At 41.0% G+C, this 27,511-nt stretch overlaps 3 protein-coding genes across 8 annotated transcripts in view; 2 read left to right on the top strand and 1 right to left on the bottom strand.

The window, feature by feature from the left end:
* Nucleotides 1-19,598, top strand: part of LOC137603453 (E3 ubiquitin-protein ligase MARCHF8-like) — a 73,712-nt gene extending 54,114 nt beyond the window's left edge. For 4 of the 6 annotated variants that reach the window (XM_068326930.1, XM_068326929.1, XM_068326928.1 and 1 more), the window contains 5 exons: nucleotides 6,250-6,329; nucleotides 12,163-12,343; nucleotides 13,546-13,681; nucleotides 15,165-15,179; nucleotides 16,239-19,598. In XM_068326930.1, coding sequence (XP_068183031.1) covers nucleotides 6,250-6,329; nucleotides 12,163-12,343; nucleotides 13,546-13,681; nucleotides 15,165-15,179; nucleotides 16,239-16,543 — 717 coding nt within the window. In that variant the 3' untranslated portion in view covers nucleotides 16,544-19,598. The remainder of the gene's footprint in view (nucleotides 1-6,249; nucleotides 6,330-12,162; nucleotides 12,344-13,545; nucleotides 13,682-15,164; nucleotides 15,180-16,238) is intronic. The other 2 variants (XM_068326931.1, XM_068326933.1) reach the window with 1 other exon arrangement.
* Nucleotides 6,427-7,500, top strand: LOC137604017 (uncharacterized). Its single transcript, XM_068327931.1, has one exon. It carries the CDS (start codon nucleotides 6,427-6,429, stop codon nucleotides 7,498-7,500), a length of 1,074 nt encoding a protein of 357 aa, XP_068184032.1.
* A 55-nt stretch (nucleotides 19,599-19,653) lies between the features above and the next one.
* On the bottom strand, nucleotides 19,654-27,445 carry alox5a (arachidonate 5-lipoxygenase a). Its single transcript, XM_068326927.1, has 14 exons — nucleotides 27,189-27,445; nucleotides 24,817-25,015; nucleotides 24,652-24,733; nucleotides 24,439-24,561; nucleotides 23,804-23,910; nucleotides 23,549-23,721; nucleotides 23,202-23,348; nucleotides 22,883-23,086; nucleotides 22,727-22,813; nucleotides 21,902-22,080; nucleotides 21,620-21,741; nucleotides 21,186-21,286; nucleotides 20,643-20,813; nucleotides 19,654-20,501 (listed from the first exon to the last, which is right to left on the bottom strand). Exons 1-14 carry the CDS (start codon nucleotides 27,336-27,338, stop codon nucleotides 20,322-20,324), a joined length of 2,025 nt encoding a protein of 674 aa, XP_068183028.1. The 5' UTR covers nucleotides 27,339-27,445; the 3' UTR covers nucleotides 19,654-20,321.
* Between the last annotated feature and the right edge of the window lie 66 nt (nucleotides 27,446-27,511).

Raw genomic sequence — 27,511 nt, 5'->3', positions numbered from 1 at the left:
TCAGTCAGACAGGCCATTAAGACCTCCTTTCTGGGTCCTTCTCCATTTTCTCCCTGTCCTCTCACTGCTCCCTCAGTCAGAGCCTGCATCGAAAGGCTTCAATCCCTGCTCTCCTGAGCTTCTTATGGGATAAACCCTCTACTTGTGCTAATAGATGTCAGGGTCACCTAACCAACAGGGGACTGCTCCAGCAGTAAAGTTAAACACTCAAGACCGCTGTTACTCCTGAAACGTATGAAAGATTACAGTTAATACACCTGAATACCAAGTACGACAATCATTTCACAATGTCTATCTATCTATCTGAGATATAAAATGTTAACACTATCAGCATAAGATAGACCTCTAACTACTTATATAAGTATAAAATATAAATTTATAGTATTGTAATATGAATGAATGAATGATGTAATAATAAAATATAAATATAAAATAATAATTTCTGATTTACTATGACCGTAAAATGTTATCTTGAATCCATTTCCATTTTGTGACGGATGTTCAAACGGCACAGCTTTATATTATAACACTATTTATCTCAGTAAGAAATACGAGTACAGCCACCATGTGTAACAAACTGCGTCACTTCAAAATTTTAAATGTTTAGGAAAAAAAACATCAAATAGTTATTTCAACAAAACATTTTAATCAGTCTGATGATTTATTAACCTAAAGAGTAAGCACCCGTTAGCAGCCAGCTTTTTTAGGTTTCCAATTGAGACTAGAAATGAGGAAGCAACGCTGGCTCCGTTTGAAGCTGCTTTTACCAGTAAAGCACACATACATAATGTCTTATTTATAATGTTTTATTTTTTGTACAGGTTCATAAAGATATAACATGAGCTATGTTCATTTACATTTGAATAAGAGCTTTTTATTTTGTGAGCTTTAGAGGCGAGCTTTGTGTTTCCTTAAAACGGAGGCAGGCCAAACATTTCCCTCTTGATTTAATGCCAAGTAGCCAGCTATAGCTTCATGCTCAGAAAGAGTGCAGGAATTCTTTATCTTCTTGTCTCTCTACTGTAAATAAAATAAATAAATAAAAAGACCTGTGGAGTGTTCTTCAGTTCTGCAGCTTTATATTTACCAGACAGCTGTGAGAGTTGTGTCAAACTTTGTCAGCAAATAGGGATCAAATATGTCAGACTCATTCTTTCACGGTTTCCAATAAGGTGTTATTTAGTGTCTGTGGAGAGAGCAGAGGAGCTGCAGAAGGGGGATAGTTAGGTTTAATAGTTTGAAGGGGTTTAAAATAGCTGAAAACAATTAAAATAGAAGTTTAGATAAGGATCCTGCAGATTGGTTACAGACATTCTAATCATTTAGGGCTCGAAATGAGAAATACTAGTTTGCATTTTTGCACTTGCACACAGCTAAAATAAGGGTAGAATTTAATTTGGGAGCGATTGATCTCTAAACCAATGAATTGTCATTGAATGTCCTACAGTTATACACCAGCATTCTTCTGATCGGTGCATTTTATAGAGGAAGTAATTCAAAGAATGAACAGAGCTCTTACGTTTGACAGTTTTAATTAATAATCTGCAGCCTGCTGGCCATCTGGCGCTTCCTGCTACTTCCTAAAGGGAAATAATACTTACTGGAAGCCTTTAAATCTGTATTAATTGTTGACTGGGAATGTAAGTCTGCCAGGACCTGCAGTATCCTCTCCAAAATACTGATATATATTTGTCAGACTGTCTTTTAGTTTCAATTACTCAATTTTCCTGGAAGCTCCTTGATTTGAGTTTCTCCAGTTTAGTCAGAATTATCAGGTCAGTCATTTTGCACCACTCAGATGCTTCCTTTTATGCTGAAAGATACACACGCCTGTTTTGTCCGTCCAAAACTGATGCTGACTGGACAGTTTTTACTAACATATGATTGTCTTCATTTATTTCCACATGAGCTCCAGCCAGACTTGATTAAGGACGACACAACAAAACCCCGCATTGCTTCGCAAGGCACATCTGAATCGCATCAGCTCATGTCGGATCTAATAAAAAATGAATGTGCTCCTATCCAATTGCTGACCTACTTAAAGATATCTGCATAAATAACCAGATCTCAGCAGGAGGGGAATATTTCACAATGTCTCCAGCGTAGAATGACAGTACAGTGATATTTTTTTTAATATGATCAGTTTTGTACTGATAAGCAGGCAGTAAGGTTACGATCCTTTTTTGGTTTTTAGCTTCTGACTGTGTCACCTGGACAGTTGTTTAACTCTTGGTGTTAAATGAAACAGCAGCTCTACTCCTGGCATAAAACACATATTGTTTAGGTCTACAAATAGAAAATACAAATACAACATTCAGCCAGGGATAGATAATGCTAAGCACTTACTAGCTCCATGACAGCAGATAAGTGTGACCATTTTAGATATATGTGGATGTATGAAACCAGAGCCAAAAACTCATCATCATTCTGTTCATATCTGATTCTTCATTTATTCCTTTATTCTGGAGTCATTGAGCAAATTAGACTGAAATTACCTCGAGAACCATGAAAGAAAGTGAAGTACATATCATCAGTTTTTGTCAGTGCAAAATATAAAGCAGCATGTAAGCGATTGATTTTAAGTGATTTGACAGGAGTTGATTTTCACTTTTTTTCACTCTGTAAGATCAGGAGGCTTAGCTGTTAGTCTTTAGTCTCTTTAGCTTCAGACCTCCTACTGTGTCTAGGAGGGTATTAAACAATTACAGTCCTCATGAAGATACAAAGCACAAACCAATCTCTCTGGGATCAGCTGTTGATATTCGGCCAATCATCTGGTGGCGCTTTAAAGTTCAGCCTGCCACAGATTTGCAGGATTTCAGGCTCCAATGCTCCTCCAGATTTACACCAAACTGTTGGCATTGGACCTCTGATTGTAACGCCAAGTGCAAGGCCAAGACCCAGTCCTGAAGAAAATGAAGTTAACTGTTGATTTTGCTTTGAACGCATCTGCTTTGTTTGGTTATCTATTGAATAGCTGGCAGAATAGTGTATTTTTATTTGTTCTGAAGCCTGCTCTGGTCTGTGGAGAAGCCAAAATGCTCTTATTACAAAATGACTTTGGTAGAAAATTCTGTTTTTATTGCTCTATTGTTTGGTGTCAGATATTTAAATAACAGGTTTTACTTAAATGATGCTTATTATTCTCATGGATATGTGAGAATAGTGAAATAGATGTGGAAAAGTGAATGTCAAATAGAATATTGAAAATATCCGGTTTGTCAGCGTGTGTAGCTGAAAAGTATTGGAGAAAATAAGCAGATATCTTGGCATTATTTTTGTTTTTACTGTTTTGAATCTGAATTTTGATGCATTTCTTCTATGTTGGTTTTCAGTCTAGAGCTGTAGCTGTCTCAGGTATGAATGGAGACCAGAGGACCTGTGATCAGTGGATAAATAATGCATGGATAAAGTATTGAGCGACTTGGGGGGAAAGGTTAAATAAGTGGCTATATTAAAATATTTCGATTAAGCACAATGAAGAAGTATTCACTAATAGTTTATGATGTGGGCTTGAGGTAAATTTATCTATTGCACTGGAACTTATCAGATCAATTCTTCCTCCATTTAAAGATTACTTTTTTTAAAACAGAGCCAAGGCCACCTGACACCGTTTACAGCAGCAGATTTTTAAATATCATCAGTTGTTTGCTCATCGGAGCTTTTGTCACCAGAGAGCAGTTATCAGAGAGCAGACGCTTAACAGAAGTCTGGGTGGGCATCCAGGCCATGACAAAGTTAATCATTATTATCTCCTCTGTGTCATCATCAGTCTGTTGTTTGCCTGTCCTCAGAGACTGAGCTGGACATCTTTTCACCAACTTACAAAAGGTGTCAACATGAATGATTAACGGAGGCAAGATGGCACGAGAACATTGTACTCCCACAGCTAAAATTAAAGAAGCAATAATAGGGTCCAACTGGGCTTTATTTCTTTTTGGAAGCTGATGAAAAACATTCCTGACCAAAGCAAGAGGATTTACGTCAGACTCCTGCTGAAGCCTTTAATACGTTAACTTTTTCAAATTGCTGAAATATTTTATCGAGACAAAATGCTGTCTTCTTGGATATCCAACTAAAAATTATTAAAAACAATAACCAGACATACAGTACGACACAGTACTGTATATGTACAGGCAAGGAAAGAGGGCAAAAGGCATAGCTAACCATTGAATTTTTGATCGATCTGTGTCCGGCTGTGAGCAATACATCCCCCCTTAGTTAGACACTGATCAATAGGTAATTAGTTTCCTATTGAAATTACCAGGGCCCCCATGTCTTTACATTAGCAAACCAAATACCATCTAATTCTGTCTAACTGTCCCTCTTCACCAAGTCTATCTGCTGGGATTCTGGTCACTATGGAGACGATGTGAAAAGAGTACTTGGACACTTTAGGAAATACACTTCCTTGTACGATTTACATCAGAATTAACAGTAGATACAGCTCTCATGCCTGTATGATCAATATATTATCTCGCTGAATACCCTTTAGTGACCTAATTATTCTGCATGTAATTCATAATTAAATTCATCATTCAGTCAGCTCCCCTGGCGGTAAATCGTACTGTTTTTGTTTTTATCAGTGTTCTGCTGTCAAAATGTCAAAACTGCATTCTGTTTATCTTCAAGGTTCCTATTTTCTTTGGAGACCTGAGGAGTGTGAGAATGTCATTTTTGGTCATGTTTAAAACATCACTGAAGAGAAAAAACAAGATAAATGAGCAATCAATCATAGAGGTTTTACCCCCCACCCCTCTCCCCCCCCAAGAAAATCTGAATGTATTTATAGACAAAAACATAAGAATGTATGTCTAGGAATGTCAGATTAGGACTGAAACATCTCTCATTGATCACCACAGCTTTGACCTGCTGTATTTATTTTGATGCGCGGTCGAGCCGACAGGAAGTCTTCAAAGAAGAATGCGATGTGAGTTATGAGTCACAACGGTGGAGCTTTGACATTGCCTCTTAGTGAAACACGCCTACCAGATACAGGGGACATTACCGGGGCTGGAGTTGGGAACACTTTTCTCTTGGCACCGAAAGAGCCAAGAGAAGCAGGAGTTGGATTTGCCATTTTCATCCCACTTGTCAAACTGTTAAAGACGTATTGATGACCATCTAATAGTGATCAACCTACCTCTGAAGGGGGAGAAAATAAAACTGACATTCTGCAGAGCAAACGCACCCACTATTATCTACATTCAACAAGAGCAGGAAGAGCATTTCCACCAGAATGTTGCATGTGTGTGTTCTAATTCAAAACACAACTATCTCCTTTTAATTAATAGTAAACTGGATGCACAGAAACTTTCTGATCCTGAAACTAAACAAGAGCTTGTGACAAACCTCAGAGATGAGCAGGAGAGCTCCCTGCTGAAGCTGATCCAGAGAGCTCATGGGACAGCTTTCACCATTATGGTGCAGCCAAATTCACACTTGGTCGCCAGAACACAAACATTAGGACTGGTATGGCAGCCATAACTTGGAGATCACTGACTTTTGCAACAGAAACGAGAATTCTGGCCAATTCACAAGGACTCATCCACCAAACATGACTGTTTGAAGCACCCCAGGGACAAATGATCAAGGACTTCTGTTATTTTACTTGAGAATAAAGTGAATAATCCAGTTCTCTTCAGTTTACTTGCTTTATTTATTTTCATGGTCAAGGTCACATCCTTTTCCCAGATCTCAGCCATAAATGTGACTGATGCATCACTGAACTAATGACATAGTGTTCATAAATATATCTGAGTTTATAATAGACCAGACATGCCCTACAAAATCAAAGTTTGTTTTCAGTAAGTCGCCATCGCATTTGAGCGCTAAACATATCGATGAAAGCTGCGACGGTCGATACTGAAGGTGTTTTGATGTCAGCCTAGTATTCACCGTTGAGGCTGAGCGTGTCCTCAGCTTCATTTCCTCCAGCTGTGCTCCTTGTAATGTCTCATTCCTCATAGTCCTTCTCTGCCTCCCAGTCCATCTCTGCATGTCAGTCTGTGGAAGCCTGGGATTTTGCATGATTTGAGATGCTCTGAGACCAATTTTTTTCCTGGCCCCGCTGTAATCTGATAGATTAAAGTGTGACCAGAATCAAGGCTTTCCTTTTTATTATCATGAGTATCACACTGTCAGATTCCAGCACTGCAGCATGAGAAATATTGTTTTATCCTGTTGTGCGATGGAGTTGTCAATTCTGTAGTTGTAATTCGTGCATGTGTTGGGTTTTTTTTCCAACAGGCAGGAAGTCCGACTTCAGTCAACGCTCCGTGCAGTTTCTCACGGACGTCAGTGTCCCCCTCCAGCCAGGACATCTGCAGGTACAAACCCTTTCAACCTCACGACATGTTCAGTCAGTCATTCCATCACTGGTGAAGAATCTGAGTAGGGAATCGAGTTCTTTTTGTTTTCAAATGCATGATCTTTCTTCCACTTCTCTTCTTTTGTTCCTTTTCCTACTATTCTTTACCACCGTCATCAATCACGCTCCTCTTTCATTATAACTACGTTTACGGCAGCAGTCAGGAACGGGACAGTCAGAAGCAGACTGCAGTGGTCCTGTTGACCTCTAACGGTAAAACCTGTCAAAGTTCAGGAGGTATTTCAGTCGCCACCTTCTGCGCGGACGCCCTACCGACCTGCAAGCATACCAAACAACGGGACTGGCTCTCCCTTATCCGCCCCTCCTCCAATGTCCGACCCAACGGCTCGCTCAGGTTTTCTTTGTCTCTGAATGACGTGGGCCAGAGGGTGGACAATCTTTGTCGAGGCCTGCACTTTATAGATCGTACGTGTTCTGAGGGAGAGCTGGAGCTGAAGCCCGACGCCGCTCCTCCACCTGGTTCAGATTCAAGAACAGTCGACAGCAAGCTGGCTGCACCAGCCTCACCCCAGGACTCGAACCCAGCCTTCCCAGCACGCACCTACCCACCCCTCGTCCATTCCTTCACCAACAACTACAAGTACACGCTTGGGATCCCCTCAACAGATTCTCTCCCACCCAACCCCACAGTAACCCATCCTTCTCCTCCTTTCAACAACCACTTCCAACCTCATCCCTCGTCCGGCACCAACTATCTGCATTTCCTCCTCCCTTTCCCTCCATCCTCTACCTCCACCAGCCTACAATGCTCTGAGCTGGGCAGCTACGCCTCTCACCTCCACATCACTAAGTCCTCTAGTGCTTTGGAAGGCAGTGAGTCAGGGTTTCCGCCCGAGGAACTGCTGGGAGATGATGATGTGTTTGAAGACGAGCAGCCTAAGCCGGTATCAAAAGGCCCGGGCCGGCTAGCAGCAGTGACTGCGGCCGGACCTGGTTCTCCTCCGGCCCCCCTTTGCTACATGGATGAGGACAGCGACTTGGACTGCTGCCCATCACCATTATCAGAGAAAACTGGGCTGCCATCACCCTTTTCGTTATCAGGGGACTGCTGCAGGTGGGTGCCTGTCTGGATGGTACAATCCACACCCGTCTTTCCTGTGACTTGGTAGAGCCCAGACTCCCCCCCCCCCCCTCTGCCATTGCCTGGCAGTGAACCCCAGAGGCCTGTGAAGTAGTGGAGAACATCTCATCCTGTAGTGTTGCTACCGAACAGAACAACTGTCTTACACCACAGCAGTGTTTGTCCTTAATTCCCCTGCTAGCAATGGATTTTTCTATTCAGAATAACCCGGCAGGCTTTTAGTCTACACACACACACACACACACACCAACTGCGAATGCCTCCTCCTCAGCTGTCCTGCTTCAACCCCTTGTGTGTCTAGAACACAAATGTGACTTTATTTCATTTCATTCCTTTCTCTCTTGTCCCAGTGGTGTTTTTTGTTATCCGATCGATGTGGTATGAAAATGCCTAACAAAGGCTGTTAAAATTTCTGATTGATTTTACACCTAAGCTTAAATCTTTGTAGTTTTAAGGAAAAAATGAAGGGGCAGAGGTTGGTGTAGACAGTGTAATTCCACCGAAGATTGGAGTGTGTCTCTGTTGGATAAAGAGTGGAGCAGAGGCTTTGAATTTCACAAAGGCCTTCATGGAAACTCTATTTTCCAATGAGCAGTGGTCCTTGAACGTGTCACATGTACAGTGAGTGTGTGTGGTCAATTACTGAGCTGCTACAAGAAGCGTTTCTCTTTCTCAAACCACTTTTTCACGTCCCTGCTGTTTATCTGTCTGTGGAGGAACAGAATTTTCTCTGTGAGCAACTATGACAAGCGCTGGGGGCTCTTCTCACCTCTCATTGTCCCCCATCCACTGCAGTTCGATTAATTCAAATGGGGTTTGTTTTTTTTGTGTCGACAGGTGGCAGCTAGACAAGTAGGACTAATCTTTCAAAGACGTAAACTTTCGCCCAATTTGTTTATTAGACATTAAATTAATGCGATGGAAATCTATAACCTTCTATAACCTGTCATAAAAATGAAGGGAGAACACATGAACACATGAACTCCTCACACAAAGAAATTCAATCCAGAACCTTTTTGCTGTGAGGGAACTGTGGATACCCTCTGGGCATCCCAATCAATAGAACAAAACTCAACTTACTCCCTTGTGATTAATATTTCATTTTTAATAAGAATAGTAATAATAAATACAGAGGCAGATAGGAATAAGTAATGTACATGATCTGTTCACAACCATTAGTCTTCTAATGGTGCTCTGGTGGAAATCTGTGTTTTTGAGCCCTAATATTATATTATCCATCTGCCAATACTCAACATGAAACTAAACACCTTTAAACAGAAAGTTATTTCCACTTATTTGTGTCTGCCCTGTGTTTTGTACCATCAGCTGTGGTCTATGTTCATTCTCTGATCCAGATTATACGTCAGCTGTGGGCTGGGAGAGAAACATGAGCTTAGAATAGGAAAGGTGAGGGCCAGAGATCAGGAGGATGATTATTGGCTTCAAATAACTTGTGTAACAACACACACACACACACACACACACACACACACACACACACACACACACACACACACACACACACCAGCTATCTGTCAGGTGGCTCGCAGCGTGAGCTCTGGCAGGAAGCTGACCTCACCTGTTAAACATTCTGTTTGTTGGCTGGACTCTGTTCTACACAGACAAACGGCACGTAAATGATTATCCAGTTCTTGTTAGACACACATGAAGGAATGCTGGAAATCTGATAAGAGATGAGTCCGTCTCTTTACTTAGCAGAAATGTCACCTCTTAAAAAAAAACTTAAAGGTTCACATATGTTTACACTCCGTGTTCCTCACCAGAAAAATGGTGTGTAGCCTTCTACGTATGTAATGCATTTCCGTCCTCATAAAAGCTGATTCCTATCAGTATTTAAAGAGCCTGCATTGCTAACATCTGTATGTAAACATGGATTTCATTACAGTCAAGTCACTTCACCTTGTCAAGTTCTTGCATCTTGCTTTGCTTGTTCTTGTCTTTCCTTTTTTTTAATTTTATTTATGGCTTGCATGTGCTTAACATTTGAACCACCACCATCTGTCGTCCTCGTGCATACAGTAGTGAAAAAACTACAAATGAAGTAGAGAGAACACTTCAAAACTTCAAAGTTTCCAAAGGATGCCTTTTATATCTGATAAAAATTACTCTGCTAAATAGAAGCTTAAATATGTTGGGATGAGGAACAACTATGGTACAAATGAAGGACAGAGAGTGGAGAGAACAAATATCGACTGATCATGGAAGGATAGAGACCAGAGAACAGGAAGAACCAAATGCATTAGCAGGGCTGACATGTTGCAGAGATTGTCTTCCCTCCAGCTTGTGATGCTTGCATTTTTCCAGTTCTGTTTTCTCACATTATAATGTTGTCATACTCCGAATAGCGCCTCTGCCGACCTAAAATTACTGCTGAACAGGGTGTGTTTTGGCAGCTCAAGAAATGCACATTAAACTTTAACTTCCTTCCCAATCCTGAAAGTCCTTGGAATAAGATGTTGACAGAGATATGATAAATTTAACTGTAAATTGGCCAACGGGTGTTTGATCATTCTGTCAAACATATGGATGTGCAGATGCTGGATTTTATGTGTTGTGTTTGACAAAAATTCAGCAAATTCTATGAGGAATACACAATATACAGTAGATTCAACAAATAAAATGTCTGGTGATTGCGAATCTTAAATCCTCAATTGGGGACGTCATGATCATGAAATCTCTGCTGATGATTCGTTTACATACGAATAATTGTAATGAGTTATGTAATTGTTTTTCATTATTTTATCTCTCAATTGTTTTACATATCTAATCACAGTTTAAATAACACATCTGAGAAGTAGAGTATTATTCCTTATCCTACCAGCACCAGCCATGAGAAGCTGGCTGCTATTGGTCAATCAATTTTTAGTATGGATTCGGCACTTCTATGAAGCTTTCAAGCCTAAATTGCTCAGCTGATGATTCCCAGACCAGTCAGTTCATACTGTTTACTGATCACTTCACTGCTACTATATGGCTCCATGAAGAGGTGCATGGATTTTTCTTCAACTATCCCCTCCCATTCTTAAATGAAATCCTCTTCAACCTTCCAATAATTGACCAGATCTGTCAATTTCACAGGGCCTTGATACGAGCAACCCCACTCCAGTTCCTCAGGCTGGTTCTGTTTGTGCTTTAGAAGGAGAGGAGCAGCACAGTACACGTGGGATGAAAATCTACGCTCTGTCATCTGATGATCCATGCAAAAAAACATAAAATTCCAAAAATACAAAGGCCTCCTCTGTTTCTCAAACCCTTGTCTTCATTCCACCCCCTCTATCTCCTCGCCTCGCTGAGAAAACCACAGAAATTACCTATTTTTAAGTGTCTTCACTTTGTTCACTTTGTCTTAATCTTTAAAAGCTTTGGCCGTGACGGTTAGGTATGGATGTAGAAAGTCGATCCGTCTCTTTCTAACATGTTATTTGTTTCCCCTGAAACACTTTCAGAACAAACCTGTCTTCACATTCTGCTTTCCTTTTCTTTCGCAGCCTTCATTCACTTTCCTTCTTTCACCTTCTGTGCATCTTTTGTGGTTTTTGTGTCGGCTGAAAAATGCTGGTGCTTTTTTTTGTTCCTGCTGTTCTGATATTTGACATCACTCTGCCATTTAATCATCGATGTGTCTTTGTGGCACAACAGTAGCTGAGTTTTGGGCACATTATTGCTCATAAATTGGGGATTTCCTGGTTTGAGAATCTGGCCTAATAATGAATTCTGACATTATGATGGGTCTTAATAGGATTAATGAGTGTTTGTGATAATAACGTGATGTAGAAGTGAAATTTGGTACCAATACCCCAATTTTTGTTAACCCTCCCTGTGGTTGGCCTGCTGGTGAGTGTGTGCCGTGTGTGTGGAAGATGAAGTGAGACACATTTAGCAGTGAGGACTCACAGACAAAGCCTTCCTCCTTAGTGTGGATGACTCATAGCTTCTGTGCTCCATCCTGTCAGTCAGGGACCGGTACGGGTCAGGGTGGCAGGTTGAGCAGTGCTGTGATGTAGCGGACGCCTCATTGAATGTTCCTCAAAAGGATCTAGAGAACAGAATATTACACCTGACACGTCCACTGTCTTTACATTGCAGGGAATACTGGATTCAAAAAGCTTTACAAATTCTACTAATATGCTGGATGCCATAACACTGTTGTTGATTATATTGTCTACTCTCCTGAACATATTTATTGTTAGAGGCAATTTCACTTCTATGCGATTGCGATCGGTGCCCAAGCTATCCCAGATTAGATTTATTGTGCTCAATTTTGTGCTGTGACATGGTGAGATCACAGAAGATTAGTTTCTGAAAAAATGTCATTCCAATTTGAAAATTAAGTGCTTTGAATCAAAATTGATTTGCCATGACTGAGTTTATCCATGTGGGACATTGATTCTCTGTCCTAGGTTCTAATACGCTTATATATTTGCGAAATGATATTCCCGCTTGCTGTGCTTTTCCTCACACTTTGTCTTGTTATACACACTTGCTGGAGTGAGCCACCAGTTTCCTGACGTACAGCATCTAAAACTGCAGTGCGCTTGAGTTTGGGAAAAATGTGTGTCACTTTCGCGTGCCACTTTTTTGTTAGTTTGATCCTTCATCTCCCGTCTTGCCTCTATTGCAGCTGTCTTGCCTCAAGCTCAGTTTGGAGTGTGTTATTTGTTTCCCGTAGGATTTGTCACTGTGAAGGGGATGACGAGAGTCCTCTGATCACGCCATGCCACTGCACAGGGAGCCTGCGCTTCGTCCACCAGTCCTGTCTGCAGCAGTGGATCAAGAGCTCTGACACTCGCTGCTGTGAACTCTGTAAATATGAGTTCATCATGGAGACGAAGCTGAAACCGCTACGCAAGGTTAGTATGTACATCCTGTTCATTTGGTTAAAGTTGAGTCTACAACCATCTGATTCATTATTCATGACATAGCATTTCTCTTTAGGCTTATCAAATGTGGAGCAATTTTTTTAAATAACTATAGGGCTATTTTGAGCTTTAAGGTGAATGAAGAAGAGACAGGAAACTGGGGGAAAATGAAAGGTGAGGCAAAGGTCCACGGGTGGCAGTCTGCTGCCTGATCTAATCTAACTGCATCCTAGGTTTATTGGGCTCACACTCCGAAGCTAAATGCACCCAAGAGCAATTATTTTGTTGTTAGAAACAGAAGCAAATTAAATTGCAGGCTTGTGCTGCCGTTCCAGAGCAAATCACACAGAACCACTAGATGATGACATAAAACTAGGATCGTTGGCTACCCACGAACCCAAACCGCTACAGCTAGTCCCCCTTTGGTGGTGAATCGCTGTTGAGAAGCATGTGATCCCAAATGAGCTCACGTCACTCCTTCATCACAAAGCTGAGGATGCCAGAAGTCGTGTCCAAACTGTTCCACAGATAACAAAAGCATGACACTGACATTAGAAGCCTCTTCTATGAGAGGAGCTCACAAAGGCTGGTTGTGATTCATTTCAAACGGCTCAGAGGAAGTTCACTTCCATTAAAGGCGCTTATCAAGCTCCGTGGACTGGAGATAGGAGGACAATCTAATTAAAATTCCTCCACCCTTCATTAGCTACACAAAAGGTCTTAAACAAATGCCCTGCCATTAAGAGCTCTTGAATCCGTCTGCTGAGCGCTGAAGATGTTAGCATCTGAATATGAAGTGTTTATCAATGGATGCTTGGTTTTTGCAGCGTACTGCAGCCCCCGCTTTTTGTCAAATTGAGCCTGCAATCATGCTATTTCATCACTGCATATTCTAACAGTGTATCTGGATGTTGGGACAGCTTACGTACGAAACGGTTCCAATGATGCTGCCTTCATATTTTGTGTTTTGTTTTGTATGGCCGGACTCATTTCCTGTTGATGTTTTTAGAAGCTAATGACTTTTTTTCCATCTTACTTGTCCTGTACAGCTTAGTCCTCACTCACAGCAGCTGAATCCTTTCCATCAAATGTTTAGTTAGTAAAAAGAGCCGTGGAAGATGAATGTGATAAATGTTTACGCTTTTGATCTCCTCACATGTCCTGACTTTATCCTCTCTTGTTCTCTGCCACAGTGGGAGAAGTTACAGATGACAGCGAGTGAGAGAAGAAAGATCATGTGCTCCGTCACCTTCCACGTCATCGCCATCACCTGTGTGGTGTGGTCGCTCTACGTTCTCATCGACAGAACGGCAGATGAAATCAGACAAGGTCAGCATAGACCCAGAGCTCCGTGTACAAACACACACACACACAGAGCATCATTGTGCAGCATATTGTTGGATGTCATTCACCATTCTTGCATCATTGGAGTATTTATTCACAAATCTACATAGATGTAGTGTTAAATGTAATCAGAGATTGAAACACATGTGAGAGTAATTCGCTCAGAGCAGCTCAGCAGGCATCAAAGCGTGTGAAGAAGTGCGCTGAGAGCTATTAGAGATGATTGTCTGTGTCAGTTTTATTTGATTTCAAATCTGGAGTCAATAAAAGAGAGAGAGGGTTAAGAGATAAAGGAGGTGAAAAGATTTAAAAGATAGATTTGTCTATCCATCCAAGACTTAGTTTGAGCCTCTCAGAATGAGGTCCCGTCACAAAGTTCATTCTTGATATTGCTTAAACCAGAATTTGTTTGCATGGAGGGAGTAAAACTAACGAGTTGAAGGTCAGGTCGTGGTCAGTTCTGCTATTAGAGGATGGAAGGAAACCAACAATAGGTCCTAACAAGGATAGTTTGTGTGTGTTTGGTTCATGAGAGAGCTGAAAATCAAACATGTTTGCTCTGTTTCGCCACGTGAACAGGAGTTGTGTCCCATGGTAACCTTTCAGATTCTTTTCAGCATAATATTTATCTGTGTGTGTGTGTGTGTGTGTGTGTGTGTGTGTGTGTGTGTGTGTGTGTGTGTGTGTGTGTGTGTGTGTGTGTGTGTGTGTGTGTGTGTGTGTGTGTGTGTGTGTGTGTGTGTGTGTGTGTGTGTGTGTGTGTGTGAGAGAGAGAGAGAGGCAGACAGAGAGACAAACTGGTAGTTACTGTTAAATATGAAGCTACAGGCCATAATCCAGCTAGAGAGCCTCGCTGTTCAAACCCGAACGCCTCTTTCTGGTGTTGCTGTTTGCATCTATCTTCACCGAGATGGTCAGCAGCTTTGAATTACTGGCAGATCAACGGCACCATCGTGAGAGCGGCATGCTCTTGCGTTTGTAAGCCTGGAGAATGGCGCTGTAATGACGAGTCGGGTATCATTCGCTGGTGTTGCATCTGCTGCCGCTCATTCCTCGCCGGCGTGTTCAGTTCTACAGAGACGGCGTGCAGTTTGAAGAGCAGGCTGTGCCATTTAGCCCAACCTGATGATGATTCAGACTCCTCAGAGTCCCCACGGCCTGTCAGGTTCAATCACCATGGTGATAGAAATTAGGTCCGCAGCGGTCCTGTTTGTTCTCTGTCAAGTCACACAGAGTTCCCAGCGTGCCCCCCCCCCCCCCTTTGCTTCCAGAGAGATTACATCAGAGTTGCATTGAGTACACGTTGAAATGCATTCAGTAGATATAATGTCAATAACTGGATAATGAAGCACGTCACAAATGTGCAACTGTACTGTTTGTCTTTCAATTTCTGTGTTTTGCATTTGCTGTTAATCTGTTTGTGTGACTTTGGCAATACTTGATTCTTACACTCTCTCTACTCATGCAGCCGGAAGAATCCCAGGTAAACTTTTCAACTTTGATTTTTTGCATTTCAAATTGTGTCCCCTCCACATCAGTCCTTCTATTCAGCTCCTCTTCCAACTCCCTTCCTCTTCCCGTTCCTGTTTCCTTTTGCCTTTCAGGATAAAAGCACTGCTTCTCATCCTTAAAGGCCAGTTTTGTTCACATACGCCTCAGAGAATGTTTCAACCTAATTAACACAGAAATTGTGTTTCTTTTCTGTCTGTTTGCTGCAATTTGATTATGATTATGATGCTTTGGAAGTTTGAATTAAAACAAACACGGCAGATGGCTTGAGAATATCATCTCATTAAGTTTTGATATTGCCGTCATGCATAATCATTATTAATATTATACTTATTTTATATTATAGGCTAGCGTAAACAGGTGTTTCCCTAACTTGATATGTCATTCTATGCATATTTTCTATCAGGGATACAAAATCCCAGGGACAGGATCTAGTCAGCTGAGTTTGTATTTCAAACTATGTGAATAATTTAAAGCTACCATGAAGTAATTTTTCAAGATCTGCTTCCTAGATTTAGCTTTTCATGTTGGTGACAAATATTTACACTTCCAAAAATTCCAACTATTTAGCCTTGCATTTCTGGGGTTTGCAATTTGCAGAGATGCTGCAACTGCCCCTGGGGCAGTAGAGTTGTTTTTGAAGGTTTAAGCAAATTTACTACAAATTACCATTTTGTAAAAAGCTACTGAAGTGTGCCTTTTTAAAAAAGTTTTTGCTCTCACTTTTCCAGCAGTTATTTATTTATTTTAATCGGCATGTATGAATATTTTTTTAAGCCTTAATTGGGCTCCAACATCATAGAAAGATAGGAATGTAGTGTGACACAAGTCACCAGGCTCAAATGGGACGGTTGTGTTTCATGGTGCCTCCAGAAGCCTTCATTCATGTTGTTGGGAAATAAAAATCATCATGCAGTCAGTAAAACTGCTGAGTTGATAATTACAGAATGAGCACCATGTTGGATTTGAATTATATTAGTTATAATGGATTTTTAAGTGCATATTTTTCTTTTTTGAATGTCCTCTCCTGCAGGGATCCTCGAATGGCCTTTCTGGACCAAGCTGGTAGTGGTGGCCATCGGCTTCACGGGTGGACTAGTGTTCATGTATGTCCAGTGTAAAGTCTATATCCATTTATGGAGGAGACTCAAGGCGTATAACCGGGTCATATATGTCCAAAATCGTCCAGACACTTGTAAAAAGCTGGCGCTGGAGAAGCCACCGCTCATGGAGCCGAGTCAGGAGAACAAGGAGGCGTTGGCTCCCGCCCAGTCAGACACAAACTCCTCACAGTACACAGAGACAGAGGACTACAGCATGGAGGTGCTCCATGTCTGACCGATCAGCCCATTCCCTGGATTGGGAATGGTTGCTCAGCCCATTCCTACTCTTACTACACACACAGACCCATAGCCATTGTGGAAATGCTTGATGACCAGAGGAATGACCCGGACACTCCTCTATCTGACCCCAGACTGACCCACGCTCCTCCTGTCTGGCCTTATACCTCCTTTCATCTGTATCCTCACTCCATTATTTGGTCACTTTCTGTTGCGAGGACCTGTTTGTTTTTACTGACTGGTGTTAATGTGGTGAGGCCTGGACACGTTCTTCTCCAGACACAAACACTTCTAAGAAAGCAAGACTGAGACAAAAAGACTCAGAAGACTATGGAGGTCTATACGTTTGTGATGTGTGGTTTGTTTACCTGTTGGTTGGATTTTTTTTTTTTCCTTCTTTGAGTCTTGGGCTAACCCGCTGTAGATCTGTATGTAGCACCACGCATCAGTTCTCTGGAACATTCCGGCTCCACATCGCTGTCACTGTGAGCTGGTCTGGTTTAGGACATGCATCAAATCACATTTGATTTTTTTAGTTCACACAAGACATCCCCTCCTGTCATTTTGCTCTTCTCATTTCTTTTTTACGATGACTTAAGTTGGGGAGAGCACACGTAACACTGCGGGCCCCCATGTGCACATGCACGTGAATATTAAACCTCTCATGAGTGACAAAAACGTTATGGGGGTTACAAAATGGAGTTATGTCGACAGAAACACGAGTCCATTAGTGGACAGAATAAAGGAGTTGTGGACATGTCATACTCATCGTTCTACTAGAGATACTGGAAAATCCAGCCGCATGATTTCTCTACCCCAACATAAACTTTCTGAAGGCTTGGAGAATGTATACTTAAAAAAAGAAAAAACAGAAACAGATATGATTAAAAAACAATGATTAAATATTAACATTTTTTTACTGATCAGAGAAAAGTGCAAGATGATTTCCAAGTCTCGAGATCATATTGAGGGCCTCTGGGCACAAACAGCATCACTGATGTTTTTTCTATCATGCAAACAAAGTATTTGCAGTGCGATATTCCACGTGCAGTTTTTTGAAATTTTGATTTTTTTTTGCTTAGTCACAGGTAAGCCTTGAGAAATCCACGACTGCCTATTTTCAACCTCCCATTACTCCTATAGTTCAGACAGACCCAAATGGAAGTGAGGCAAACATTTAATCATTTTTTTTAAAAAACAGTCAAGCATGCACACAGACACGCACATACATATAGTATACATATTGTATACTATATATACAATATGTATTAATCAAGCAGACCAGAATCCTGTTTTTTTTAATCCTGTCAGACTCATGTCACATGACATAAAGGGTTTCTATTCATGATTATCAATTAATCACATGACAGCCAGCATCTTTGTCCTCGTTTCAGTTTTTCATCTCTTGCCTTTTGTGGCTCAAATGAGACAATTTGCTCCATCACTTTCTTTATTTCTCAAAAAAAAAAAAACACAACAAAAGGCACAGTGAAGCACAACTGAGCTACATTAATAATATTTTTACATCAGTGCTGAATTTTTGCTATAGCTGTTCAGCAAACAGAACCTTTAATTCCCAATAAAGTTCATGCATGACAGCCAAACATGAACTGCCTGTGGAGGATAAGGGTGCTGAGCTGGGTGGTGCGCCCCCTGCTGGGGAGGAGCTGGAGGTGCCGTCTGAGGTAGGCAGCAGTTCATTTCTCAGGGCGATGTGATTTAGCCTTATAGTCATTGTAAGTGCTTTATTGGACATGGGAGCACAGTGATGCAGGGCTCATGTTGAGCGATATAGCCATTCCAGCAACACTCACATTTTTAAAACCTGTCTTTGATACCAGAATACTGTCTGAACAACAACAGCCCAAAAACATACATGATGATTACTGCTCAGCAGCAGCAATAATTTAAATTCTAGCTGTTGTTTTTTTTTGCACCAGTGGAGAATATTTGTCTATATGCCCCATGGTGACTTGAAATATAGTCTAATATAATTTGAACCCATAATATGAGCCAAGGGAGTCATCGTGCGTCAGGTTGGATTAAGACCTAGTGATGCTTCTCTGAAACTTCACTACCCATGAGGCTCAGTGCAATTAGACTGATAAAAAGTGCAATTACCCTCTTGTCGTTATTCTATTCAGTAGTTATGTAATAGTGTTTAATGTCCATGGTGTCCTCTGGGTATAAAATGATGATTTCTTTATTTTGTGTTGTATTTATTTTTAAAGGAAAACAAGAGTACAATTTGTTCATTTAAAAACTCTTTTCATTTGTAGATTTATGCAATTTACACTCAGCTTTTTCCCAGGCATAAACACCAGAAAAGCGTTTTGCTCTTTGATTGCACTTTGGTTGTGAACATCAGCTCCGTCTGGCTTTTTCATTTGCCTAGTTTTTTTATTTATTTATTTTAAATCACAGATGCTGATTGTAGAGATGTGAAACTTAGATTTTTTTTCCACAGAAATTTGAAATTTTAGATGCACAGAAGATGCAAGTAGAGAAGATTACAGATGGCCTGTAGATGATGCTTTTTTTTTATTTCATTTTTATAGGAGCTGGCTCCTTTCATGAAGTCTGATGCAGAAGTATTGATTTAATCTCAATAAATATTGAGCCCTCTTTAGAATGCTTTTTAGTAATAGCCATGTTCCACTCTGAGAGCTTCTTCTGTTCTTCTGCTGAGACCATTGCCGTGAACTGATTTCCATTTTATATAATCATAGAGCAGGACATTGAAATGGAAGGAATGGTACTTATGGAGATGTTATTTATGGTTTAGGCTTCTGTTCACGTTTCCCTTGTCTCTTCAAGTTTATCATGTCTGGGAAAAGTGTAACTTGCATAAAGCTACGTTTGTTTACTACTGACTGGACTTGAACATATATGACTGTTCTCCTGTCTTATATCATTCCACAAGTTTGTATGTGAATTTACTTTGAACTAGTAACTGTAAGAAATTGTTAAAAGAAATGTTGATGTGGTTTCAGTTGAATTTCCCATTATTGAACAAAGTATGTAGAATTAAAAAGAACCAAATAAAAATTAAATTACTTTTAATGCTTTATGACTTCATACTTCAGAAAAAATGTGATGTGAATTGACATTTTTCTTATTTATTTTTATTTTTTATATACTGATCATGATCCCCGAAGGGAAATTAAGAATGCACACTTTAGTATGTTAGTCAATCACACACATGCATATACGTATATTCGTGTGTATAGGCCCCTGTCCACATTGCATGCCTGTAAGCATGCAATGGGAGGAAGAGTGGTGGGCAGCTCTTTCTTGATGCACCCCAAATTGGCAGCTTGTGAGGGGGGGACAGTGCGTTGCTCAAGAGTGCCTCGGCAGTGCTCCGGAGGTGAGCTGACACCTCCCATTGTCAGCTCACACTTCGGGTGTTTTTTTGGGCGGGAGCGGGAATCGAACCACCGATCTTGGAACATTGGACGACCCGCTCTACCACTGAGCCACTGCCGCCCGATGTTATGGTAAGAGGTGGTGCAATGTCATTTCCAATGGGTAATTATAAATGAGTAATATAGGATGGAAAACAGCTACAATACAGATAGAAATAACACACTTTGTAGAAGCAAGACATTTAAATTCCACATAATACGTAGGAAAATTTGTGGCAAAAATACATCAGAAGCAAAGTTAAGCAAATACCAGAATTACATACAGGTGACTATTTTTCTCACAGCTCTGTAATATCAGCAGAATTTTAATGTACCATTCATAAAATATTAAATGGGTTATTTTATTCCTCAAATAGCAACACTGTTTGGGATTCTGTCTGGAGACATGTTGTAGTAAGGCAGATTCTTTGTCTGGTTCCTCCTCTTGATGGACTTGGTTATCTCCGTAAGCTGCTTCCTGAACCTCTCCATGGCTGCCTTCACTGGTTTCTCTACGAAGTGCTCGTCTGGGTACATGCCCAGGTAAAGCTGTGTGGGAGAAGGGAGACACAGGAAAGCTTTGCAGGACATTTTTATGGCCGTTAAATAAAACCAGTTTGTGCCATGATGTCGTGTGAAGGTATGCATGTGAGTGCCTGTGTGTCTTGACGTGAAGCATCCTGTCCATACCTCATTCTCCTGGTACTGACTGAGGGCCCAGACGGCCCCGAGGTGCCAGCAGGAACGCCCGCGATCAGGAAGGCTGTCGATGATCATTTTCGCATCTGCCAGGCCCTTCTGTTGGGGCGGAGGCCTTCGCATGGTCGACGGAGCATTGGGGATCCATGAGCACCAATCATACTGCAATTTATAAAGGAGATATTCCTCCTGCTGCATCATTTATGACTATTCTAATAATGTACTGTAATAACAATGTCAGTTTCTATTGAACCCATAGTTAGTGATTTTTTTAAATGCACTGTTAATACACCATTGGTCTTCAAGTAGGATTCTGAATCAAGGACCTCTTATGGAGCATTGCCTTTTTTTCTTTACTGGGTATTAAGCTAAGATTGCTTCCTCCACCACCGTGTTCATGGAGCATATTACCGTGTATTGAACAATCAATCCATCAGTGATTACTGTGAATAATTCATGCAAAATGATCTACAACAATCCAAAAATGCTAGGCTGATGTCATTTTAGAAGTCTGGATGTCAGGTTGTTTCTCACCTGTCCGAAGTTGACCGCTGCATGCTGCGCCGAGGCAGTGAACACAATGACAGTCAGGTAGTCTGTCAGCTCCTCACGGGATTTCACAGACTTGGGAAACTCTGTGCAGGATTATAGCAAAGAGGACTGAGAAAGAGGGCTACAAAAAATCCACTTCTTTAATTTTGCAAGTGCTGCTGTGTACAGATCCTTTGCACAATGCAGCCGGGAAGGTGATGGAGAAATGTAAGAAGGATGTGTGTTACAACACTGGTGTTCAGCTAGCAAAGCATCAACCACTGTTGTAGTCTCACTTTCTCACCTTTAAATCTTTATGATGACCTCTCCAGCAAGACAAATGCAATATGAACAGATAGGGAGTTCTCATTATGTGTTAGTTAGTTATTGTAAGACTAAAAGAAAAACATTGTGGGATATCTTAGATGTGTACCCACCACAGCTTTCAGAGTCTTGCATACCACAGCTGCGCACTTCTTTAACAAAGGCCTGGATTTCTTCATCTGCCTGCACCGCCTCATCAGTGGAGTAGTAAATGTGAACCACATCAGACACAAAACTAGCAGAAAGGAATCAGGACCGAATCAAAAATGCTTCCCCTGACACACAAGAGTACACAAATGTTCCCCTGATGCACTTCATCCTTCCCTCCAACTGTTTTCCTACCCTCAAACACAAACCATTCATCAATGCTGTCTACAAGAAGAGTTCTTCCTCACATCTTGGTCGCCTCCCACACTCTGTTGCCATCATCTCTGTAGAAATAGGTGGGCAGCTCCTCCTGCTTCTCCATGCCTCGGCTTTTGATAATATCTGGGAAGGTCAGAGACCTGAAGGTCAGGGACTCCATGGCCTTTCGTACCAGCTGGATGTGACCTCCTCCACCCAGCACATTGGCCTTGATGAGGATGAAAATTTAGCATCAGTGTTACTCATCGTCTGTACATGTGGCTGCTGAAATTTGAACCGCTTTGTATGAAATATTGCAATGCAAACAAAGTTATATTCAAAGGAATTGTTGCTACAACTCACAGACGCTTTTGTTCCCCTTTCTATGTTTGCATCAGGTTTAGAGCCAGTTACTAAATGCATGAAATGTCTTGGGGTTTTCCAACATATTATTTTTCTCTGAATATTCTCATGGTTTATTATTTTACTCCCGAATTGAATTGTGAGAAAACAAAGTCTGATTCGAGATTATCATATGATGACCCAACAGGTACGTCAATGATGCGCATAGCAGGTTAATGCTAGTGTTTTTGATTTCACTCTTTGTTCATATTTCTTTAGCTGTTTTTCTATTTCCTTATCTGCCAATGGGGTTATGATGTCATCTACATCCTTAGAAACAGGATATAGAAATGGATTTATGTAACCAGTTTCCTGATATTATGGTTATTGGACTTCGAGTTTGAAAAGGATGTGGTAGGATGAGGTTTGACTGAATTAAAGGGGTGTCTGGTCCTGGTGGAGGTACAGTATTTGCTCTAGAGCTTCAATCTCTCAGCTGAACCTCGTCTTCCTTTCTTCTCTCACAGACTCACCTTGTCAAAGAGGCCACATTTGCAAATGAGCTGTTCTCTGGCCTTTGTGTTGATAGCAATGGTGAAGCGAATATGTGGAATAAGAAGCTGGGAGGCAGAACAGAAATTCATGAATGAATAATCCAATCAATTCATCGATGAGCGAGCCAGTCCTACCTTATATACAGGGTGAACAGCAGGGAGCTCCCTGAACATGGCAACAGCAAACACCTCTGTCATCAGGTGTGTTCGTAACAAGTGTGTGATGGTCTGGTGGTGCTGGAAGTCAGCTGAGCGGACCCAGATCTTAGCCAGAAGCCAGTCGTAGTCTTTGTCTGTGGGCAAGAAGATCGGGTTGTCTTCCCCTGGAGTCTGGCTGAGCTGGAAAAGACACAAGAAAAGGGAGAAGCAGGAAAGTAGGATTGATGGCAGGTCAGCGTAAAGCAGAAAACTCTTCCTTCCTGATGTAAAACACACTTAGTCATTATCATTGTACCTGTATGGCTATTGGCAAGACCTTCTTCTCAGTGTTCTTGTAGAGGAGACACATTGGAGCTGTGAGGAACTGCGCAGTGCATGGATCTGTGTCGTTAGGGCTGATGCCATCTAACACCTCATAGTCAACAATGTAGATGTTACCTGCCTGGGGCCAGGACATGTAGAGAGAAAAAAAAAAGAACAAATCATAACAATAAATTATATAATCATTTCCTTGACATTGTGTGAAATTATGTTTGTTGTTTTTTGACTATTTAAATGTATTTTTATGGGGGGGGAAATATGTATACTGTATATAGAGAGAGTGAATATAAATAGCTCATCTCATTAAATCTAAATTGGTACCTCTACTTCTTGCTCCAGAGTCAACTTCCTCTCCAGACAGACAGACACCATCTCATGAGTGACAGGAAACTTGTCAGGAAGTTTGGTGCATTTTTTAATCAGCACAGGGTTGCAGCCGTTCAGGAACTGGTATCCAAACATAAAGTCCTCCTTCCAGTGTTGCATCACATACTCTGTAATGTAATGTAATCACAGCAGGACACGACATGACATGACATGACATGACATGAGAACATAATCATATTTGAAACTCACCTGAGATTGTGTTTTTGATTCTCCAAAATATTTTCTCAAAATCAGCAAAATCGTCCCAGGAAGTCTGGAACATGTGCATGAATTGGTTCACAAAAAGGTTCTCTATTCTGCAAATGAGCAATAATCATCATCATCATCATCATCATCATCATCATCATCATCATCATCATCATCATCATCATCGTCATCATAATAAGCAGCATGATATTTGTCACCATATTCACATCAGAAGTCAAACTATCTGAAATCCAATACATCCCTGATGTCTTGGTTGACATTAAATGTTCTTTTACAATAAGCAACACAAAAAAGTGCCTCAAAAATGTCTGTTTAGATTGCATCCGTCTGCGAACATCACTGTGGTGAATAGCATGAATCATTTTCCATCTAAATCGTGATCCAGCTCAGAAAAAGTTGTGACTTTATTGTGTTTTGGTTCCGGTTTGTGTTACTGCCTCTAATGTCTTTGTGTGGATCGAAACACAATGCTTACACTTCCTTAGAAGCACACACCTCTGTCATCATTGCAGCATGAAAGCCTTGCATTGAGAGACACCTCTGTTCTCACAGTTCCGTGGAATTTGTTCTACACCATATCAGTGTCGTCCCAACTAATGCAACAGAAAACAACGTACGCTTTACTGTAGTTTAGCACAAAGTCCACCGCCTTCTCGCTGTCGAACCGGATGTCATGGGGCAAATCCTTGTGACTGTTGGCATCTATGCTCATAGGAAACCCCGGCTGCCACTCCTTCCATCTGTAAAGGACAGAGGCTTTGACTTATTAGGGCTCACCCTCAGCCTCCTGTGACACACAAACACAATCTGTGTCTGCAGAAGGAACCTGCCTGTAGGTCGTTCTCCTCATCTCCAGTTCTTTTTGCCTGTGCTGTTTGAGCAGGCTGATCTTATCATCTTGAGGTAGACAAGCTGCAAGAGACACAAGACCAAGTAAGTGACAAAGCAGAGCCTGTTTGTCGAACTTGTGTTTTTGCATTTTGAGACGGCTCCACCTTTTCCATCTCGCAGCACCACCTCCTTGTCGTTCACCAGCCAACGGAAGCAGGGGAACTCAACGTAGTCCCCAGAGGGCGTCTTGACAGTGATGTTCCTGCAGTACCAGTCATCGTTCATCCAGTACTTCCTCTTCTCAAGCTTCACCAACACAATCGTCCCGAGGCTCTCCCTGACCAGAACTTGATAAGAGTCCACCTGTGTTTGTCAGCAGCTCAGTAAGTGTGGAGCATCGCTGATGGTTCACCAGATGATCAAACACGTCTCACATGTTGGTGCATAGAGCAGTTCACATAAATTCACACCAGGACATGTTTACGCCATAAAAAATATTTCACATGTAAAACAATATGAACTTCACATCAGAAGTCACTTCATGGTGTTTTTTTTATTGAACTAAATTATTCCTAATATAAATGATAATTATTTGCATTTGGTCATGTTAGTAGATGAGCTTAATAGCCAGAACTGCAACACAATTTTGACATGACCCATGTGATGAAGTATCATGGTTCTTTAGTTTTTAGTCTTCTTTGTTTTTAGTGTTTTAGTTTTATTCCCACCTGACATGTTGGGATATTTTCACCCCTTACTCTGTGTACTTTGGTTTGTGTGTTTCTGTTTTTAGTTGGCAGTTTGATGTGGATTTCTGCTTCACACAAGAGCCAACATTTTCTCTCTATCCTCCTCCACGTTCCAGTTATTTAATAATTTATTATTTTCTACTTTACTTTGTATAGATTTTTCGTACCTCCCTGTTTACTGGACTTCAGGGTTCTGTAATTTCCTCATGTACACAGTTTACCTTTGAGTTTGAGTTGGCCAATTGAATCACTCACTGGTGTCAGAAACAAACACAATCTGCCTAAAGCAGAAGACTGCATGATGATAAGAATGTTCATATTATTTTATAATATATAATATATTAACTTCATCATAAAAGAGTGGAGGAAGGTGTACACAGTATGAAAACTTTAGGTTAGTCAAGAATAGAAAGAAGGTGAAAACCAAGGACAAAAAATCAAGTATTGAACTGAGGCAGGCACTAGGTGGTCAGAGAGCGTTGCCAGACGACTGAAGACGAGGAATGAGGAAGTGCACGAGAGAAAAGAGATGAGGAAAGTAGGCAGGAGCACAAGCAGATGTGTTGCAATTCAATCACCTCAATCTTGAGTTAAAAAGACAGTGGACACTAAGGAAGGAGAAAATGACTGGACTAAGCAGGACGTAGAGGTTTAGGGTGATGGAGGATACAGATGGGAGTGTGATGACATGTGATGACAAGGTGGAAAGAGAAAACCTGGTGAATGAGGGAAAACAAGAGAGAAAAGAGCAGGTGTATATTTATATCTATGGATGTAACTGGTATTCGATTGCAAATTGTAAATTTACAAATGTTTCAAATTTCTGCAAAGCATATTTCTGAGCATGTAAGACTAAATTCACATGAAATAAGTGCATTATTTTGTATACTTGTGAGTGTGGTGGAGAAAACAGCTTTTAACTCAGCTCCTGAATTGCTTTCCTTTGTATGTGCATGTTTTTTATCTGTACTGAGTGCTATTCTAATTTTGTAATAAAAACAAGGCAGTCAGAGACTGCAACATCCCGCGACACTCCTGAATTCAAATTTTTACCCTCACCTACTTTCATAGGCCAGGGTCATTTAATAAAGGACCCATGATCCAACATGTAACTGGTGTATTCTATTTGTCATCAGGTTTCAGAGATGTGTACCTAATAAGATATAAAAGTGAAAATGTGACTTTGACCTAGTTTTTCAAGGTCAAGGTTGTGATCTAATTTTCATCCCCTTGCCTCCCTGAATACAACACCTTTTGTTTCATCTTTCTTGTTCCTCAGATATGTGCAAAAATATCTCAGGATAGCGCTTTGATCTATGGTCTTACTCACACTGGCCTTCTCCCTTATCTTCCTATCTTATCCGGTACAAAAGTTGAAATTTGACATTGACCTACTTTTCTCAATGTCAACCTAGTTTTCTCATTTTCATCCCCTTTGCTGCCCGAGTAACGCGCATTTTATTTCATCTTTCTATCTGCAACGGTTGTGAAGATATTTCGTGAACGGACGGACGAACACACAAACACTGACAATTACAATCCCTCACCGCTTCACAGGATGTAATTACAAATCTAATATTCTAATTTCAAGGATAAAATCCAGTGCAATTGTTTTTGCTTTCAGCTTTTTGCCTTCTATACATTGAATTCTTGTTGAATTGAATTCTTTGTAGGGAAATTGCTTTCCTCTCTTCCATCAGCTGGTATTTGTGTGCGGCCATTTATCACCATTTATCAGATTATACAATTATACAATTATGCAGTTAATGCAACATAACATCACTTACCGCCCCCCTCTCAAAGTCGTCATACAGAGGCTTGTCCAGCAGCGTTCTCTCGCTGCATCGCTCCGAGCCCACCAGTGTGATGTAAATATAGTCATCCGTCCCTGCGAACCACTGACTCCCTGTGGAAATAGTCACCGTGTAAGACGCCATGGTGGCTACTCAGGACGAAGGCGACTCCACAAGTGTCCAAATGCTCTGAAGGTGAAGAAATCAGCTGAATAGAAAATCCTATCACCAAAAAACTATTTAAAAGTTTCCCCTTCCTGCTCAAGTTTCTTTCACAAATGTAGAAATCTCACTTCTCCACATCTCTGTTGCACAAA

This window comes from Antennarius striatus, chromosome 11 (genome assembly GCF_040054535.1).
Source record: "Antennarius striatus isolate MH-2024 chromosome 11, ASM4005453v1, whole genome shotgun sequence".
NCBI classification, from domain to species: domain Eukaryota; kingdom Metazoa; phylum Chordata; class Actinopteri; order Lophiiformes; family Antennariidae; genus Antennarius; species Antennarius striatus.
The sequence above is the reverse complement of the archived record's forward strand: the minus strand, read 5'-3'. Positions and strand labels throughout refer to the sequence as shown.